Below are 19,924 nucleotides of genomic sequence, written 5' to 3' on the forward strand. Positions count from 1 at the left end.
TAGGCTTTCCCCTGCCCAAGGAATAACTCAGCTCCTAGACTTGACTCCTGCGGCTAGAGACATGTAATGTGGCTCTTTAATATTTTTGTTCAGAAAAACAGCTTCAAGGGGGTAAGTAGGAGACTTGCAACCTGAAAGTGGGAAACTAGAGATGAAGGTCTGAACCCTTGGAGGCAAAATGGGGAATACTGGCTTAATGCAAAGGTAAGTGAAATTCCACATTGTGTGGTATGTCAGATTAGAGGAGATCAGTGGTTTCATGGCTTGAAAGAAAATGAACATAATTAAAAAGCTTGATCATATATTATGCATTAAGTTCAAGCTCCTGTGAATCAGGGTGATTATACACTAAAGAATTAATCAGAATCAAAGTCTGTCAAAGTGTTTTCACTCTTAACACCATGGTATTCCTTTAAAGTAGAAAAAAAATATACTGAACTCATTTAAAAACTACTTTTACTCCATTTCCTTTTATTTGCAGCATAATCATTTCACAGAAATGGGTCTAGTCATATTTGAGGGTCACACAGTTGGATTCCTGATGTTTACTGCTCACTAAAAAATTACGCTGCAGCGACAGTTTTAATTCCTTCATTATGCAGAGCTAGACGTGGTAGTCCTAGAAACATTCTTATTAAAACTGCAGGTATAATCAAGACGGCTCTCCCTAAAGTCACTTCAGAGCCAGATAAATATTGTCATGATTTTTTCCATAGTATTTATTATAAAAAAATCAAATCTCTTCCTCAAGAGAAAGAAATGAGATTTTTCAAACATGTCCAAATAATAAGAAATAGAAATGTACTGGAAATGCATACTTGTAAGTGCCATTGTCATATCCAGTCTAAACATAATATCTATATGTCTACAAAAATCAGGAATCTGGGATACACTCTTGTATCAGACCTCCTCTAAAATATCATCTACTTCTTTTTCCCCCCATATCAATTTTTCTCTGAACAAATGCAGCAAGATGAGGGAAATTTAAAGAATTCAAGAAAGGAATAAGCATCCTGAAAACACCTACACAGAACGATGTGTGTGTGCTCAGAACCAGCAGGTGTCAGTGCAGCCTAAACATGGTTCATCAGAAACCAGAAACTGAAACATTCTCATCACAATTGGTCTTTAAGAGGTGCTGTCACAGTATAAACATCTCCTAAATTAATCCACAAGATTCAAAGATTTGCAAACGAGCGTTTCCTGCTATCCCAACATGCTGAATTACTGTCATTACTGGGTCTGTCAATGAGGATGTCACTGGGCAAAACAAGGCTTCAAAATCTAAGTTTGCTTAGTGAACAATCACGGCAGTGCCTTTGGCAGTTTGAACACTCCTCCTAGTTCCACATCTTTGTCCAAACACAAGGAAGCAACTGCTGACCTCACGCTATGTGAGGCTCAGTGACCAGTCCAGGATCACTTTCCCTCAGAGAAAGAATCGCATCTTGCTTTTCCCCTTCTATCCACCCATGAGCATTCAAAGGACATCAGGCCCACTTTTCTATCCAAGAGCTGAAACTGGCCAGTAGAATCAGAATTTGTGAATGCCCCGATAACAGGAGGAAGCATCTGAGAAAACTAACACCTTGCAACAACTGTAATTGCCTCCTTAGGAGATGAGTCTACAAAAGGAAAAACTCCATACAGTAACATTTAAAGATAGACTAGATAACAGTATTCTTAAACACCTTAAAACAATGTTGAGCCCAAAATTAAAAGCTAGAAAGCACAAATATAATAGTTCATAATCCTTTGCAGCTATTATAGATAATTAAAAGCAATGTCGGAGGCTCTTTTGCATCCATCAGTTTGCTTTCATAGAAAAGTACACCATTCATTAGTTTAAGAGTTCTTCATGCTTCATATTCACATTTCATTTCTTGAAAACGAACTTGTAAAATATTCACAAAGTCAGCATTAAAGCCTAAATTCACGCCTGAAAGCCAAAAACTTCTGTGGTTCCTGGGCCATTCCAACACACAGAAACTAGCCTGTCTTGTCAGTACTCCTGAATAACCACCCCATGTCTCCAATAAAACTCCAATAAAAAAAAAAAAAACAAACTCATAACGTGTACCTCTCTTTCACATAAGGCCCAGCTTCCTTTGTAAAGAGTGCCAATGAGAGTATAACTTAGCAGCACAGAACAGAACAGATGAAGAGTGACTTTTATCTACGAAGTTTTACAAGTGAGCAGGCAGAAAAGCTGCACCATTTGTACAGCAGTCAAAAATAAACATTGAATGAGGATAGCTGTAATAATCCACTTGACTGCTGCTGGCCTAGAGGGCAAGGAACATTCCATGGTACCATCTCACAAAGAAGGCACACATTTTCTCCAATGCATTCACCAATCACTGAGGTCAAAAAGTTTCAAAATATACAGAATTACTTCAGCAAGGCACGCTGCGCACAGAAGATTAGCATTTTTTTATTCTTATCAAGAAGGCAGAACACTGAATACATCAACATACATGCAGACATTTCAATTCCACATAACTGGTTATCACTCATAAAAAAAAAGGAATCAATGTCACTTAAACAATTTACAGAAAAAATAACGTAGAACACCACTAAATGATAAGCAGTAGTTTCCAGCTGTGTTTTACCAGACCAAGTAATATTTTTTTTTTGTTCAGAATTACACTTGCTAAAAAGCAAAAGGAAAAAAGTCATCTATGCCCCTGTACCTTTCTTCTAAGTACAAATTTATCTCAAGTACTTCACCAGTATAGTCTCTCCCTTAAAAAAAAAAAAAAGTGCGGTATGTCTGAAGTTGAGGGTAGGGGAAGTGCTCATTAAAGAAACAAGACTGAGAGCAAAATCCATAGTTAGCACCCCAGTAACAACTGTAATATAACTCTATGATGCCCTTCTTGAAAGTTAGTAACATTAACGGCCAAAGTCCTCTCATTTTTCAGGTACTGTATAATCCTGAAAATACCTTCTATTATTTAGTTTTTAGCTTAAGTAGCTTGGTTATTAGTGCTTCAGAAGAGAAACTACTATCTCAAAGTAGACTCAGTATGCATTAAAAATAAAAGTCTCACAAATAAACCTAGTGTGCAATCTTCATAAATCAGAAAGATTTATTTTATATCACTGTTATCACCGGGCTCCATGTTGTAACAAGAGATAAGCACTGATGTACAAACACATCCAAATTAAACCAATATATTTTACATTATTAAAAAACACATTTAAAAATATTTAGGCTGTATGTGAACACTACACGAACAGAACTGCCATTTAAGCATCCAGATCTTTCAAAACACAAAGACAAGCAAGATGTGCTATTACAATTGAGTGATAACCAGAAACAAGAAGCACGGTTCATTAACCTTCAGAACAACCGCACAGGCATTTAAACTAAGTATCACTTGGCACTACAGTGAGGTTAGTCTCAACAAAGTAAATAGAAAGTTGCATAAGTTCCTTATGCAGTAAGGAAGTTATTCTTCTAAACCTGCAGTTCAATTATTACTGAAGTTCTCTTTCAATTTCACACAATTGTTATTATAGATTGGGGTTTATCAGAATCACAACCAGTGCTTCTGGGAGTGTTCTAGGAGAAATTAATTTTACTTTTAATGTCATCACACTGCTGAAAACTTCCTTCACAGTGTAGTCTATATGTTTGGTTGTTTTTTTTTTTTTTTTTTTTTTGGTCTTATTTTGAACTCAGATCTTTTATTGCTGGCATATAAGCACCCTATCAGAACCCATTTTTGAAGCTTTATCACTAACTGTCCCATGCTTCAGATTCTTTTTTTTATTTCACTTTTTTTTTTTCCCTGATGAAAGTAAAGAAAAAAAAGTGTTTGATTTAATTATAATCTAGTTCACAACTTCTACTACAACTAGAATTTGTATTAGGTTGCAAACGCAGTTTGGCTGATTCATTTCTATCAAGTGGAGTAAGGCTGCACTCACTTGTAGAGTAGACTGCATGGCCAGCAGCAACTAAGGAATGCGCCAAATTACTCTCCCCATACAGAACATCAACTTCTAATCTCATTCCAGAGCCATAGTGGTTAAAATGAAATATGAGACCCGGTTTACCAAGAAGCTCTTGAAACAGAAGCTTGGCTTCACTACTCCAGTATTCCCCTGCAGCAGGAACCATACCATGTAAAGAGCAAGAGTATGCCAAGCGTGGTAAGTAAGACAGAGCTTCTGGAATAACTTTAAGTTTATGGATAGCTGAATAGGGGATGCTTTTCAAAAAGCCATAATCAATAAATGTAAGAACAACAGACTGACTTGTCACTTCACTAATCTCTGCCCTGTTCCACTGTGCTTCCACTCCAAATTGGATCAAGCAGCTGGTACCAGGAGCTACAGATTCTTCAGGCAAAGCAGGCAAGTTCTCAGGAATATCAGAGAGCAGCAAAGTCAACTTCTTCATGCAATCAAATGTGTCTTCAAATTGGACACAGAAGTTTGAAGGATCAGTAACCATAGTTGCAAACCCAGGGTACCTTCCGTCACTTTGCAGAGGTATCCACGTGACTGAATTTAATCTGACAGATTTAGCAAATTCCTTACAGTCCACATTCCCGGATTTTTCCGATCCAATAGTCTGACAAAGGCTTGAAGGCTGATCCAAGTACTCAATGAGCAGAAATTCCCCTATTAAAATTTCTACTTCCCAGATATGAGAGGATTCCAAGTATCTCAGAAACAAGATCCTTATTTCACGACTTAGGAGTGCATTTACTACAGGGACAAATGGAATATTCAGTTTTTTAAACCAAACCCATTCACAAAACACAGCTTGTTTAGGAATCCTTTTCATCTCATTACTGAGACTCTTTGCATTATTTAAGGACACCACCTCACAGTTGCCATAATCAATGAAATAAACCAGCATTAACTTCTCCCTGATAAACATCTTTATCACTTTTGAGCGATACCACTTCAAGTTCCTTTCAGATTTTGTCATGCACTCCAACCCTTCTTCAATGTTTTCCACTGTAAGCAAACCACTTACCTGTGCTTCTTTGACCAGCATTACGTTTAAGTCATTTAATATTTGCAAATTTCTAACTAACTGCACATTAAATTCTCCATCCACTGAAACATTCATTACTTCTGCTCTTTCTACTTGTTCAGAACTTAAGTCTTGAGGAGGGATATCTATATGTGTTTCAGAAGTATTTTTCATGTTAACAGCACAATTTTCCCCCTGATCCCCTAAGCCATTCATGGACTTCCCACCTTGAGCACTCTCATTTGTAACCTGAATTTGTTTTGGCATACTTTCCCAATCATGCTCTGGTTTGTTTTGCAATCCCGCCTTGCCTTTTCTCTGCTGAAGATCATAAGACAAAGACTTCCCATCACAAATTATTTCCACTTCCCACTGCTCTCCATGTCGTTCTGTGAACTTGCAGGTGACTGGCTTACCATTTATTTTGCTTAGAAAACAGGAAGTACCTTCATCAGTCCAGCTTTCATCAGAAGTTTTTACTTTGCTAAGGAAACAATGAGTGCTGAGCCTCGGAAAAGTTAAGAGTTTTCTTTGAATTCCACAGATTTTGGAAGGGCTTACAACTGCTGTATTACCATAGTCAATGAACTCAACCTCATACGAGTTTCCTGATTTCAGAGCTTTGATAACTGCCCTGTAATAAAAACTGTCAGCGGCATGCTCTGCTAAAATGAGATCCCCTACCCTGAGCTCATCTAAGCCACTTTCACGATGGGTATTCACCACACTTTCATTTAATTCTTCTTCCAGTTGAATTATTAAGTTTTCATCTTCTACAAACTGAATGTAGAAACTTGATGGATTATTTATGTGAGAAATATACACTTCCACTTCAGAATTCGTCTGAATATCACGTGGAGGAAGACTAGTTAATTCAGAAACGTTCTCATTACTCTTTTGCTGCTGACCTGTATTGGTTGGTTGCTTGGTACAAGATTCAGAGGGAGCATTTATAGCTATTCCATTCAAATCTGAAGGATAACATTGTGATAGAGAAGCAGGCTTTCCATCCAGATGTTTCTCTCCGCATTCCAGGACAGTGCAGACAGTTTTGCAAAAAAGTGGCTCTTCACCATCCTCAGAACTCAATGGGCTGGAGGACTCACTATGCAGGTCATGTGTGCTACCATCAGCTTGTTCTTCATCTCCAAAATGCTGTTCTGCATCTGTCCGGCAATAGTCACGTACCTGACGTACCAGTTTAGTTTCCAATTCAATTCTTCCATGATTTTTAGCATTTCCTTCTTTAACTTCTTTGTCAACTTCCACGTGATGCGCCACTTCGTGATTTCCAGCATATCGTTCTGTATAATCCGTAACAACTGCCAATTCCTCCAATATTTTTTCTTCAATTTTCTGACCCACTTGGAGCTGTTCATCATACAGCTCTACAACAATCTGGCCATTTGATTCTCTGGATACAATCACAGCCCTCAGCAGTTTACCAAGGAAAGTCTCCTCAAACCATCTAATAACACCTGCTGGAACATTTTTCTCCCTGAAATCTGACAGACGGCATTTAATAGCTTGCATGGGTGTGAATATAAGGTCTGTGGCAGAGTCTGGAAGAGGCATCACCTGGTCCCTCTCTGTCATCTGCTTATTTCCAAAATCCACAAAGTCAGCATATAAATAAGACGTTGATTTCATAGGAGAGACCAAAGCTCTATAAAAGAGACCATCTTCAAAATATCTAGCTATACATAATCGCATATTGCTAGTATAACATTTTGTGTGATCTGCCAGTTTGCTCGTTTCACTAACCTTCTTCATCAACGCTTCTATAGTTTCAGTGTTTCGATTAAGCTGGCAGTAGAATTTTGAAAAGCTATGTATATGAGTTATGTAAATTTCTTCCTCACTTCCAATTTTTATATTAAAAGTTGAATAGAAAAAACTGTACAGAGAACCCAAAGGTACAAGCTTTTGCAACTCAATACAGTCAGAGTGGTTGAGTCCACATTCCCTGAGAAACTCCTCTGCACCAACAAATGGAGTCTGTAAGTCAACTATATTGCATAAACTGCTTGAACTAAGAACAAGAGCATAAACAGTGCAAGTCAATGGTCCAACAGAAGCAGAAATGAAGTCTTTAAAATGTCTACACACTTCTTCAGGCCAATTAAATGCATCAGTCTGTAAGGGTACATTTCTAAGCGCACACTGAAATGCCTGACTTTCCAGAGTTAAGAAATCTGGAAGAATAGCCTGAAGATCATTAAGTACAACTCTTTCCCGATAGCCATAATCTACAAAAATCACATCAACCTCATCTGGGGATATCTGCTGTACAACAGCTGCTCTGTACCACTTCCCATCTTTGGGACATTTAACAACACAGGCAACCTGTCCAGTTTTGTAAGGATGGGTATGTTCTTTATAGTAAGTCTGGATTTGCTTCATTAAACTATCTAGCTCTGGCAGTTTATTTTGCAACTGGCATGAAAAATCTGCTGGGGAAACACTGTAAGAACACACCACTTCAAAAACAGCTCCCGGTTTAAACACAAACTCTTTATAATGTATTTTTTCCTCAGGCTCCTGTTTATGACCTTCAGAGAGAACATCTTTTCCGAACGAGGACCGTGTAACAGACTTTCTCAGCACAGAAGGCATGCTTACTGTTTTTTCCTTCTGAACTACTTGTGTACTTTGTGATGTGCTGTTTTTATAAGTTTTAGAGGCACACAGTGCATTTACATGTTTTTGTCTAGATCTGCTTTGATTCCGGGCTCGGAATTTTTTGGACACATTCAGAGTAGAATCTGATCTCCTTTCCCAGTATTCTGCATATCCAGCCTGAACCATAAGTGCAGCAACACTGCATTTCTGAGAAGCAATATTATACAATGCATTAACAGTGTATTTGTTGCCATGCTTACCAATGACCTGAAACATCAGTACTCTGTTAGATACAACCTCTTTGAAGAAATCATTCTCCTTTTTAACCCACATATCATCAACAGGAAAAGCACAAGCAAGTTCACAACACATGGCTAAAGCTGGCAAACTGGAAAACTCCGGAAGCAACGTTTTCACATCATAAGAGGGCACTAGGTCTGTATTCCCAAAATCCAAAAAATAAACAGTAACATTTACATCAAGCACTTCAGTGACAATACCTCGATAATAATGTCCATCTTTGCTATACCGAGCACAGCACAGTAATCCAGGTACTGGGTTTTTAAGGACTCTTTCCTCAGCTCCACACTGGTTATACACATCTGCAATATTTTCTGTCAAGGCTTGAAACTCATTCTGATACGCACACATTTGAATCCAGAAGTTGGATGGGTTTATGACGTACACCACAAAAGCAGCATGATGAGAATTCATCTGCATTTCTACACGTTTGCAATGACTTGATAAAGACTCACCCCATTCAGGTAAGCAGTTTTTTGTCTGTCTATTTCCAGCAAAACTCTCACATGACTTGTGAGAACTGCGTGTAAAGCACACAGCATGTGCTCTGCAGCTTACACCAATATTGGTGATTTTGGTTTCCAAAGGTGAGACACATAAGGCAGCTCCTTCATTCAACTTTTCTGGATGCTCAGTATTAATTCCAAAATTTTCACCTGGCAATGTAATGTAATACAAGTGATCACTGGCATCAAATGAGTTAACATAAATACATACAGAATTTTGTCCTGCCAAGGCTTGTATAAACCTTTTCAGCTGAAGTTTTATTACTGCCTTATCATCATTACCAAAACAAGACAGCGCACACGGAAATGAAATCATTGGTAGTGACATGAATTCTGCTAGAAGCTTCTTAACACAACTAGATGGTACAGCTTCAATGTTACCAAAATCCATAAACCAGACTTCCACAGACAAGTCTGGTAAAAGCTGCCTTATCACTCCTCTATGCCACTGTCCATTTTTCCTTTTGGCAGCACAAAATTGTCCTAAACTATCAGAAAATGTATTATTTTTTGTGCTGATATCTTCATAATACAAGCACATAGCTTCTGTCAAATTTTCCAGCTCTTTTTGCCATTTCTGTATCTGACAGTAAAATTTACTTGGGCTTTCTGCGGTAGTTATTTTTACACTCACCCTACTGTCAGCTGGTAGATTCGGAAAAAGAACATCTGAAAATAACCAGGAAGAGTCTGATGGTTTCTCAAGATTACTAAAACTAAGTAACTCCTGGACTGAAAGTTTCTGTTGCAGAAATTGTGGCAGTGTCCTGAACTGCGGGGGAAACACTTTTAACATTTCTACAATAAGACGAAAGGAATCTCTATCCGCAAGTTTCCCTAAGTTCAGTTCAAGAACATCACTGATGATCTTCGGTACTTCAAGAATAAACAACTCGTATGATGTGACAGCTTCTACATGACCTGTGACCTCTAATCCCACCAGCGATGAAAAATAATTTATGGCTTTGGGACTCCATTTTTCTCTAAGAGGAACTATGTTTGCAAAAATCCCACAAACTATCATTGGTGGCAGCTGGAAAAATTTATCACAAGCAGAAGCAACATGCACTTCCTCAACCATTACCACTTGTCCAGTGTCTATGAGGAAGGTCTCAAAAAAATGCCCTTTTTTTTCCAAAACTTTTCCTCTAAACCAATTTCCTTCTTTGTCTTCCACAAAGCAAGATCCACCAATGTCAACATTATCTTTTGCTTTGAATACACGTTGTATTTCTTGTTGTAGTATGTGGTAATCAGGTTCACACCCTCCCTTGCGTTCACCCTTGAATGCTATAAGCAAGGATTCTCGTCTGCACTCTGTATGAATTATCTTCAGATTCATATCTACTGTGTCTGATGAGGGAGTCAGAAGTTCCATTCTGTCTGCAAAGAAAAGGAGCAAGATCAGCCTGATAAATTTCCATATTTTACTTTATCAACTAATTCCTTACAGAAAGCTTTTAGAATGTTTTAATAGCATCTTTTTACTGATCCAGCTAAAATGCATACTAAGCATTTCCTCTTTTACTTAACACATTTTTTTCTGTGAAAAGATATCCAGAAATACTTGAAGAAAAAAAAAAAAAAAAAAACTCTGGTGTTGCTCTTGTGACTATAGTCTAGTTTCCAAAACAATACATAAGAGAGGGAGGAGGAGGTGCAAGACCATGAAAATGTTACCATGTTAATATATATGTATATATATCCAGCCTCTACTCATCTCACAAAGGTTACTTACATAGTAAATTCAAATACTACGTTCTCCGTGGGAGACTCAGTCCAGAGTTTTGCCCTACTGGATCTGCAGTTACAAGAATTTATCTACAGAAGCGTTTCCAGTCCATTCCTTCCTTCTAAATACTGGGATGACAAAGACTCTTCTCATCCTCTTGTTTTAGGGCAAATCATTTCTTCAAATCAATGACACTTCATCTTGCTGTGTTACACCATTACATACAGCTGCACTGTTTGCAAAGCTCTTTAACAGAACAGCAGCTCTCATCAAAAGCAGACATAAAGGAGTGAGTGGCCACATAACCTGTGGTCGGAAGAAATCTGATCCCTATCATTCTAGTTCTACTCCACCAAAAAGCTTACCAGAACACCTTGTGCTGAAGAAGGAAGAGATGATGTTACAGACACACAGCTTTTCCAGAACAGTTTAAAAACAAAAACACAACGGAAACAAAATCTCTCAATAGAAGCAGTACCAAACCCAGCTCAGGCAAACAGTTTCTTAAGGAATTCCCTCAATTCCTCACCATTTCCTGTAATAAGACAGAAAACTAAACCTTCAAAATATACTTTTGTCTACCTGACAAAAACATCTGAGAATCAAAACTGAGAAGACGCATCATTGATGCTTTGGCGCCTTGTTTCTCTCAGCGAAATACATAACAGATGGAAACAACTTTCCATCAGCGCTTTTTTGGGGCAGTTATCATAACCCCAAATAACAACATCACACTGCAGCACACCTATTTCTACAGCATACAAAGTGAGCCCTTCCTTCACACTCACCTACCCGACATGGAGTGTTCTTTCAGAGCACACTTCTCAGAAGGCTCAGACTCTGTATCTCTCTAGAAGATAACAAGACATCATTACGTAATGAAACTTCTGTTTTCTAAAAGCTCCCAGCTCTCCTCAACACAGCCCAGAAGGGTAAATCAGGGTGTGAGGAACCCACAAAGATTTACACAGTGCCACCACACCCGACAACGAGATCACCGAGCACACCAACAGCAGAACCCCGGAATAGAGGCAGAGCCCCGCGCGCCCGCCCCGCAGCCGGCACGAGGCTCCAGCACCACCGCAGGCACTCAGCGGAGCGAGGGCTGAGCCCGCACCGCGCCGCTCCCCCCGCGCGGCCGCTACAGGACGAGACCCCACAGCGAAAACCGCCACTCACGAGCACGAAAGCGACGTGTAAAAGCCATTACGTCCACAGAACGGCAATTCGATGCCACCCGGATGCCGGACGCCAGCAGGAACACAAGAACACCGCGCTCCGGCAGCCTACAAAATGGCAGCGGGAGCACGGCCGAACACACCGAGAGCAGCCCGCCACGCGAAACGAAGGCTCTGCTAGCGTGCAGGGCGGGCCTTAGGGTTGATTGACGGCGGCGCTCAGCCAATCAGCACGGCGATGGGCGAGAGGCGTCGCGTCCCTCGTGCTGAGGGCGGGAGGGGTGGAGAGGTGTGGGTTTAAATTTCCCGTTCTGGGCGTAATAAAGGTGCTCACGATAAAGACACGTGGTGTGAGAAGCAGCGCTCCTGAAAAGAACAGGGAAGTATAGAAGCAAGCTGCCCGGATGGTGGAGTCGTCATCCTTGGATGTGTTCAAGAACCGTGGTTCTGAGGGATGCGGGTAGTAGGTCAGACTGGTGGCAGTTGGACTAAGTGATCTTGGTAGTCTTCTCCAACCTCTTGGATTCTATGATTCTATGAATAAAGTAATGTAGAAATGCCCTATGCAGTCTCTCTATGCCACCATTTTCCCATTTGGTGCTTTTTTTCAGCTATAAAACCAACGTGTTAAGCCAGCCTTGGCTTTCTTCCTAGCAGCATACGTTAAGTTTTCACACCTGTACGTGCCTTCAGGCAGCTTCTCGTGGAGGCTTTCCTGCAGGAGGCATCATTCCCTGCCTGAACCCCTCTAACAGGAGGCAGAGTCTTAAGAAAGGCTCTCCAAACCTGCAAATAAATGTCTGCAGCACAAGGAGAGAGTGATTTAGCAGCTAAGCATCTGTACTGTGCTTTTTTCTTTTTCTTTTTTTTTTTTCCCCCACATAAATGTGCTAATCTGCAAATACTTACTGCTTATTTGCAGGTACCGTGTTTTGTGTAGATGTACTGGTGGGGAAGTTAGGGCACTCTTCTAAAAAGACTACACAAAATTGAAGGTTTCTTGAAAATACAGCTTCCAAGTGTTCGTCTGCTTTAAAGAGGTGCATGTGCTATTTCTAAAGGTAGAATGCTACTATATTTAGCACAAAATAACCTTGCAATACTGAAATTTTCCCTTCTCTAGGATGTTTTGAAGCTGTTTAACTAGGTTAATTTACGTATGTTGCTTGATGTTACATTATCAGATTTCACATCCATTGCATTAATTGGGCAGAGTTAGGTAAGAGTGAAGGTCATTAGTATTACGTTTATAGAGAGCAAAATTAAGACTAAATCTTGTAAAGAATTTACGTTATTGCGAGATTAAATCCTCAAAATGATATGTAGAATCCAAAGTAGGCATCCAAGCCTTTTCAGTGTGAAGGGAGAGTGCTGCCTCCAAGTGACAATTCAGAAGCCCTGTGTGCTGCATCAGCAGCAATCTTGTGCTCATTAATCTGGAGATTATGAATATGTTACAAAAGAATGTGGGGTGGGACTGTGCTTTTCTCTGTAACTTAAGCTGAAGTCATCCCTGTTCAGACTACAATCCAAAATTCACTCCTGAAGGCACAGCGCTATTTTTCTTATATTGACATCTTGCCATACTCAAATTACAGTGCTGATGGCAACTGTAATATAATGATCTTATGGCTAGAACAGTCAGAAATTGACTCTTTCAGCAAGAGTGACTTTTAAAGTTGTGTTCCACTTCCCTATAAGAGTGCCTTGGCCATGGGCAGTGTGATGGAATGCAGTTTGTCCCTCCTGTTTGAAGTTGTGCCACTGTTGGTGGTAGAAAAGGAAAAGAAAGACATGAGTAGATAGTCCCGCAGGGCAGAATGGATGAAGCAGCTTTCTCTCCTCTTTCCAGAAGGAAAGAACAGCTATTTTGCTGTTTATGCCTTTTGTATTAGATCTTCTTCGCAGTTTTTCTTTTCTGCAGCCAGTGAGGGAATTGTGGAATTGTGGCATTATGCAGGCACATATGTGGAATTTTTTTTGGTAGCTCTTTGGTTTGCTCAAAAATTGTATGATTTTTTTTTCCCCAGACTTAGTATCTACATTGGCAAATACATATAAAGCATATTCCCTGTTACCTGGTTACCTTGAGTTAACCATTAAATATTTTTGCTGATTTATTCTGAAAGTAGGTTAACAACTTTCTAGTAAGCTTACTTTTATCTTACTGACAGAAATAAAAATAATATAAACTAAAATGGAAAAAAAAAAAAGGTATTATTTCAATCTGTGAGCACTTTATCACTTAACAAATCCTGAATAGAAAATACCTCAAAGATGAAACTCCCAAATTGAGCCTCATGTTGTCTTTTCTCTATATCAAACTAATTAACAAGGAGGCTCTTCATATAGTCTGAGATACATGTATGCACGTCCACTATAGAATGTTGCCTGAATGTTTTCATGAGAAAAATCATGCTGAAAGGCCCAAGTATTCAGCCTTCTCTTCAGGAAATTTTTGCTGTGATTTTCCGTAATAACAGTTAATGAAAAACTGAAACTTTTCAGTGGAAAAGCCTTCTGTACTCATGGGATGAGGTGGCTGCATGTACTCATTTTTATATTGTAAGAGATGGTGGTCTGACCGTTTTACTATGTTCAGTATACTTTCATGTTGGATTTCTTGTGAAGAACTGGATATTAATTTTCCTTATAGATTGAAGTGTAATGTAAAGAAAATAAAACTGTTCTTCAACTACAGTTTAGCGCAGTATCATAAATGAAGTTCTGCTGCCAGCTGTCTGCCAGGAGGTAGAACACAGCAATGTGTGGGGTGAGCAAAAGCTGGACATATTCTGCTGTTTCTAACTGTCTCTCCCTGGGATTGTCTGCTTCTTTTCTGTCAGAGTTTTAAAATAACCGTGAGCCCCACTGAACTCCTTGGCTGGGGAAAAAATGGCTGACCATCAACCTCCATGGATGGCAAGAGTTACTGGCTAGAAGAGAAGGGGAGTATCTCCCCAGCTAAAGGGCAAAGAAAGTTTTAAGACTTCATCCTGCACTTAATGTTCCCTTCCTGATGATGGTTCTGTGAACAGTATGCTGATTGGACTGAATCCCCTTCTGAAGCACCTGGCATTCACTAAGAACAATGTAAAAATTGTAACTGCTTTGATTAGTTCCTCATACGAGGAGAGCCAGAGGATTAGACACTACCCATCCTACTTTTAATCTCTGACACTTCTGGGATCTGTCTTTTACCGTTGTTTTGATTGTTTCTGGATATTAATATTATAAAACTTACTAAAATAGGTAACATTCTTTTTCATTTTAGTCTGTCATAACAAAGCCCTTATAAGGTAAGCCCTTTGAAATTGTCTGTTATAAGGTTCATTTATTAGGTCGCTACATAGTGAAGTTTTTGGGCATAGTAACTCATGTTCCATGCCTCAGTTCCAGTCCTCTCTGAATTCAGTCTCGTGCAAACTTGAAAATGCAGCAGTGTTTTCTTATGGTCATTGATGTTTATTTATTGCATGTAATGAATTGCTGTTCAAAAAGGCAGTACTACATTCCTGTTAATAGCACATGTGATGGTCTTTTACTTAAAAATATTTAAGTAAATATTCTTAAAAGGGACGATGTATGAAACACGTGGGTATGAATGAGTGGCAACAGCAGAAACAGAAGACATTAAAAAGTTCTGAAAATGGAGAGTGAAAACACATTTTACTGAAGACAAATCTCACAATAAGCGGAGCATCCTTTTTCCAGCTTGGCTAAACTCAGGATTATTGTTTTAAAAGATGAAGTTTACTTTAGAGATTGGGGACATAAAAAGAATCACATAATTCTGTTGCCTTATCCTGAAAAGATCACAGTCTTCAGTATTGTTCATGTTGCAGGATCAGTATATCACTGTTGTGATTTTTTTTTTTTTCTGAAGTCAGTTCAGGAGTTTTGCTGTCTTTTGTAGTAGACTTGGAAAAAAAAAACAAAACAAAACAGGACTCTAAATAATCATCTCAAAATAAACGTTTGTGCACTTTTTTTTTCCTATTTTGTCTTTGAAAGTGTGTTCTCAATGCGTCCTGTTATGTTAACTTGAATGATAGCCACTAGGTGGCAGGAACAACCACATGTTTAGCCGGATGCTCCAAAATACACGTGTGTTACTTCAACAGAAGGAAGGAGTGCAAGAGCGATTACTCCCATCTGACCAATAATGAAATATAAGGGTGCAAGCGCTGCAGAGTTTCACTAGAAGGGTCATCACATTCATTGCACCATTTGAAACCATCTACATTTTTTTTTTTTTTCAGGCAAACTGGGCTAAGTCTGTAATACTTTTAGTGTATTATGCCTATTTTCTCAATATGCTGTCAAACTTTCATTTCAAATATTTTAGTAAACCACATGCCAATCTTCTGCTACCGTATTTTTAAAAATTAATTTAATATAGTTGCTAATAAGAAGTTAGTTATTAACTCAGCAGTTTACATATCGGAAAGTGGAACATGGAAACAGCTTTTGTGAAATACTTTCAGCAATAGGAGTAGTTATTGCTTCTTTTTAAAACACACCTTGCATGTTAAAGTGGTAGTTATGCTCACAACAAGGAGAAGAGAAATGGATGACCTCAGAACATACAAATCTTTTCCAGTGGAAATAGCAAATTGAGATTTGTTAAATAATGGGACAAAGCAAAAGGTAGAATTTCTGTCAGCAGGGGCCACACAAAGCATATGAGTTTTATCGTAGTAACTACAACACTCCAATACAGGTATGTACATACAGTCTCAGTATCAGTGGTGAGACTGAGTTTCCCTCTTGTGCAGTTTTTGTGGTGCTATGTGATAAGGTTTTGCCACTATATCATCTGAAATGTCAATTAGGCCACCGATATTAAAGCTGTATAGTATCATGTAGCTGTATACTATCATACAGAGATGCATAAGTATCATATAATGGTTTGGCATGGAACTGTTTTTTAAAGATCAAAATTCCTTGCCGGGGTAGAGACATCTTTCACTCAATTACATTTCTCAAAGCCCCGTCCAACCTAGCTTTGAACACTTCTTGGAATGGGGCTCACACAGTTTCTCTGGACAGTCTGTTGTAGCGTCTTTCCACTCTCTGATGATATTTTTCCTTGTATCTGATATAAATCTAGTTTTTCAGTTTAAAGCTGTAACTCTTTGTCTTCTTACTTCCATGCCTTCGTAAAAAGTCCCTCTCCATATTTCTTATACACCCCTTTTAAGTACTGAAAGGCTACAATGAGGTCTCTATGGAACCTTCTCTTTTCCAGGGTGAACAAGCCCAGCTCCCTCAGCCTGCCTTCAAAGGACAGGTATTCCAGCCACCTGATCATCTTTTTTGGCCTCCAGATGTACTATAACAGCTCCATTTCTTCTTTATGCCATGGCCCCCGGAAGCTGGATGCAGTACTGCAGGTGAGGTCTCACAAGGGCAGAGCATAGGGAAAGAATCACGTGCACAACAATTTTACATTGGTTAACCAAATGTGCTGTGCTGGTAGGGAGAGTCTCATGTTCCTTCTACATTAGCAGTACCCATGGCACAGCTGGAGTAGATCTGAGAAGTGAAACATTGGTACTGATGACCCAGTATGCACATCAAGCAGATCTTAAGGGCAGAACTATTATGTAAGATGAGTTCTAGAGTAGTCACTTGGACTGGATGTCCAGTAGCATTTGAAAAGATTTTTTTGAGTCACATTCCACGGGATTCTTGCATGTGTGCACCGAAATAGGTCTGCAGGGTTGATCAAATCAGGGTAACTGAGGATGTTTATGAGATTCACTTCAGTTCTAAATTAAATTTAATGAAGAAGCACCTAGGAAGAAGCTATACTTAGGCATTCAGTGGCAGAATTCCTAGTGGAATTCATGGCAGTTGGAGAGAAGGACTAATGAAGAGGTTGATAATCACTACAGAAAAAGCAGTAATCAGCTTCAGAATAGAATTTTAACAATTTCAGTTCTTTAGATTCAAAAGGTTCTATTTCTAGCAGAAAATATTGAATTTCTAAAAATTTTACATATATAGCAATAGTTTGAGATTTTTTTTTAAGTACATTTGAGACTTTTTAAATACTGAGATTAGTTTTCTCTGAGGGAAAAATAAAGTCCCATATGCAATGACAATTCTGTGTCTTGAAATGTTGAATGTTTCTGATGCATAGTAGAACAATACATAGTGATAGTGGGTAAACTGATTAATTTGTGAGTGAAATCACAGGAAAGAAGATGTAGCAAAGGACTTTCTAAGTCATCTATTTGTTTCTGAAAAGATCAAGTGAATGATTTAAAAGGTTTTTAAAATTATTCATGATTATTCTTCATTTCAATTAACTAATTCTGGCCCTAGCCCTACAAGCTGGATGTGAAGAAGGATGTTTAGCTTTCTGCAGAATGTAATGGCCACCATGGGTGTCTGAACAGGTATGCATTCTGTAGATCTGGTGATATTTTTGTGGTCTTAATTCATGCTCATGTAAAATCCTAGCAAACTTGTGTGTGAATTTTACATGTTCAAATAAAAATCAAACTTTCCACAGTATTAACCAAATAGTTGTTTTGGCTCAGACTTTGTCTATGCAGGTATTCACTGGGATGCATAATATTTAAGGAAGGTACTCCTACTTGGAATCTTTAGGTACAATTTTTATTAAAGCTTTTTTTTTTTTTTTTTTTTTTTTTTTTTTAAAGAAAAAAAAAGGATTAGTACAGAAAACAGCTTTGATTGCTTAACTCTCTTCATCTCATAGTTCAGGTATTTAAATTCTACAGGGTTTTTTTATTCAGGAATATTGAACTTTCTAATTCCCTCTGTAGCAGTGTTCAGCATCTTTTTGAAGGTGAGGTCCATGGCTTAAGCTAGTCTCATGTTTGTTCTTTTTTCTTAAAAGCCTTGCAATGTTAGACTTCACTGTTAATCATTATATCTTTCTTGTTAAAGATTTTACATCTTGTCTGTGTTTACAAACAGAATAAATTCCCTAAAAGTATTTTCTGGCATTTGCCATCGGTCATTTGCATGAAATTTAAAGTCACAGTGCAAACAATGGCAGTGATCATTACAACATGTGCTTGCTTGTCACACTTTCAGTACAACTTGTTCTCTAATTCCAATACTCTTGGGTGTTTGTATGTATGTATATGTCCTTTAATGCCAGTTCTGTTTATAGTGAATGGCCAAATCTTACCTTCATATAGGTGCAACAAGTGTGCTCCTTACTGAGATGTTTGCATACATAATTTCACTCACTGAGATTAATTTAGAGACAGATTTTAAGTTAAAACATAGTAAAACATTTTGTTCCTTAATTGCTCCCTGGTAAATCTTAGAGATTTACATAGTAGAAAGCAAAAAGTGTTATTGCATGATGGTCTTTTAGGCAATGCTGGAAAAAGATGATATACTACAGCAGTTTTAATTGCTGCAAGGTGCTGATCCATCCTTGGAATTAAAGTACAGGGTTTTGTCATCACATGTATTGAAGGAGCAAAGACAGGATGAAAATCACACCAGCACTTAAGGAAAATTTAGTCCTTATTAAAGTCAGTGGCAGAACTCCCATTGACTTCACTGGGGCCAGAATTTCACTCCATATATTTAAGGAACAACAAAAAAATGTATTAGGTGTGTTATTAATACTGTGTAGAAAGTTCTACATATATATATATATATGTATATATTAATATACAGTATCTGTTTGGCTATTTGTTGTTTGTGCTACAGATTCATTTTGAATCTTAGGTCCCTTAAAGCAAAAATAACTTTCATAATTAGCACTGTAAGGATCTGACTGCACCATCAACCTTGCACAAATGGATGCATGTGCCTGTCAGGAACTCACTGACAGTAAAGCTAATGAAAGACAGAATATACTCAGTAGCATGATTTTGTCTTTTTGAAAATCACTCACTCTTGACCCAGAGCTTGGCCACATTCAGGAAATTATGTAAGTAGCACCTCTCAACCCAGATTCTGTGCTAAGCTCTTTTCCCAGCATTCAGACTACTCTTAAGTTTTCCCATCTCTGTCATGTAAAATGGTATTTCTGGGCAGGTGGAGATTTCTGCTTCATATACTTTACTTTTACATGCAGTCTAAGCCACATAAAACACATTCAGGCCATATTCATGATAGATTTTTAGTATCAGCTCAGCTACCTCAGTGCAAAACCTATTCCTGTTAAGCTCTACACAAACGTGCTTTGAGGTTTACCAGTGTAGTGTACTTTGGTTTCAAAACAGCAATATCTAAACCAGTGGCTAAAAAGACTGAATAAACATGGTTCCAAATTTTATCCTATGGATTTTCATATAAATTCTTATTACTGTATTTTTTTTCTGTATTTCTTAATAAGGTAATGGGGAAATCATAAGGCCCTACTACTGCTAGATAAAGATGTTGTTAACCAAGTGTTTCACTTGTATGTTAAGAATAGATTCTAAGTACTGAGACAGCCAGTCATCTTCATGTTGATGAAGATGTTGAGCACCACTTATGCACACCCACCTGTATGTGCACAAAATTAATTTAATTCCTGCATACTTCTGAACATCTGTATCACCAAAGTGCTTGTACACACATTGTATGTAATCCATTATCTCACCAT

At 38.4% G+C, this 19,924-nt stretch overlaps 1 protein-coding gene across 8 annotated transcripts in view; it reads right to left on the minus strand.

Annotated features, from left to right (window-relative positions):
* Positions 1–2,410: 2,410 nt before the first annotated feature.
* TDRD15 (tudor domain containing 15) overlaps positions 2,411–19,924 on the minus strand; it is a 30,709-nt gene continuing 13,195 nt past the window's right edge. For 2 of the 8 annotated variants that reach the window (XM_052687893.1, XM_052687836.1), the window contains 2 exons: positions 10,949–11,006; positions 2,411–9,807 (listed from right to left, as the gene is read on the minus strand). In XM_052687893.1, coding sequence (XP_052543853.1) covers positions 3,830–9,807; positions 10,949–11,006 — 6,036 coding nt within the window. In that variant the 3' untranslated portion in view covers positions 2,411–3,829. Of the gene's footprint in view, positions 9,808–10,944; positions 11,007–11,366; positions 13,954–19,924 lie in introns of those variants that run through there. The other 6 variants (XM_052687866.1, XM_052687827.1, XM_052687856.1 and 3 more) reach the window with 6 other exon arrangements.

The sequence above is a fragment of the Tympanuchus pallidicinctus genome, unplaced genomic scaffold (assembly GCF_026119805.1).
Source record: "Tympanuchus pallidicinctus isolate F22 unplaced genomic scaffold, pur_lepc_1.0 scaffold1, whole genome shotgun sequence".
Classification (NCBI taxonomy): Eukaryota; Metazoa; Chordata; class Aves; order Galliformes; family Phasianidae; genus Tympanuchus; species Tympanuchus pallidicinctus.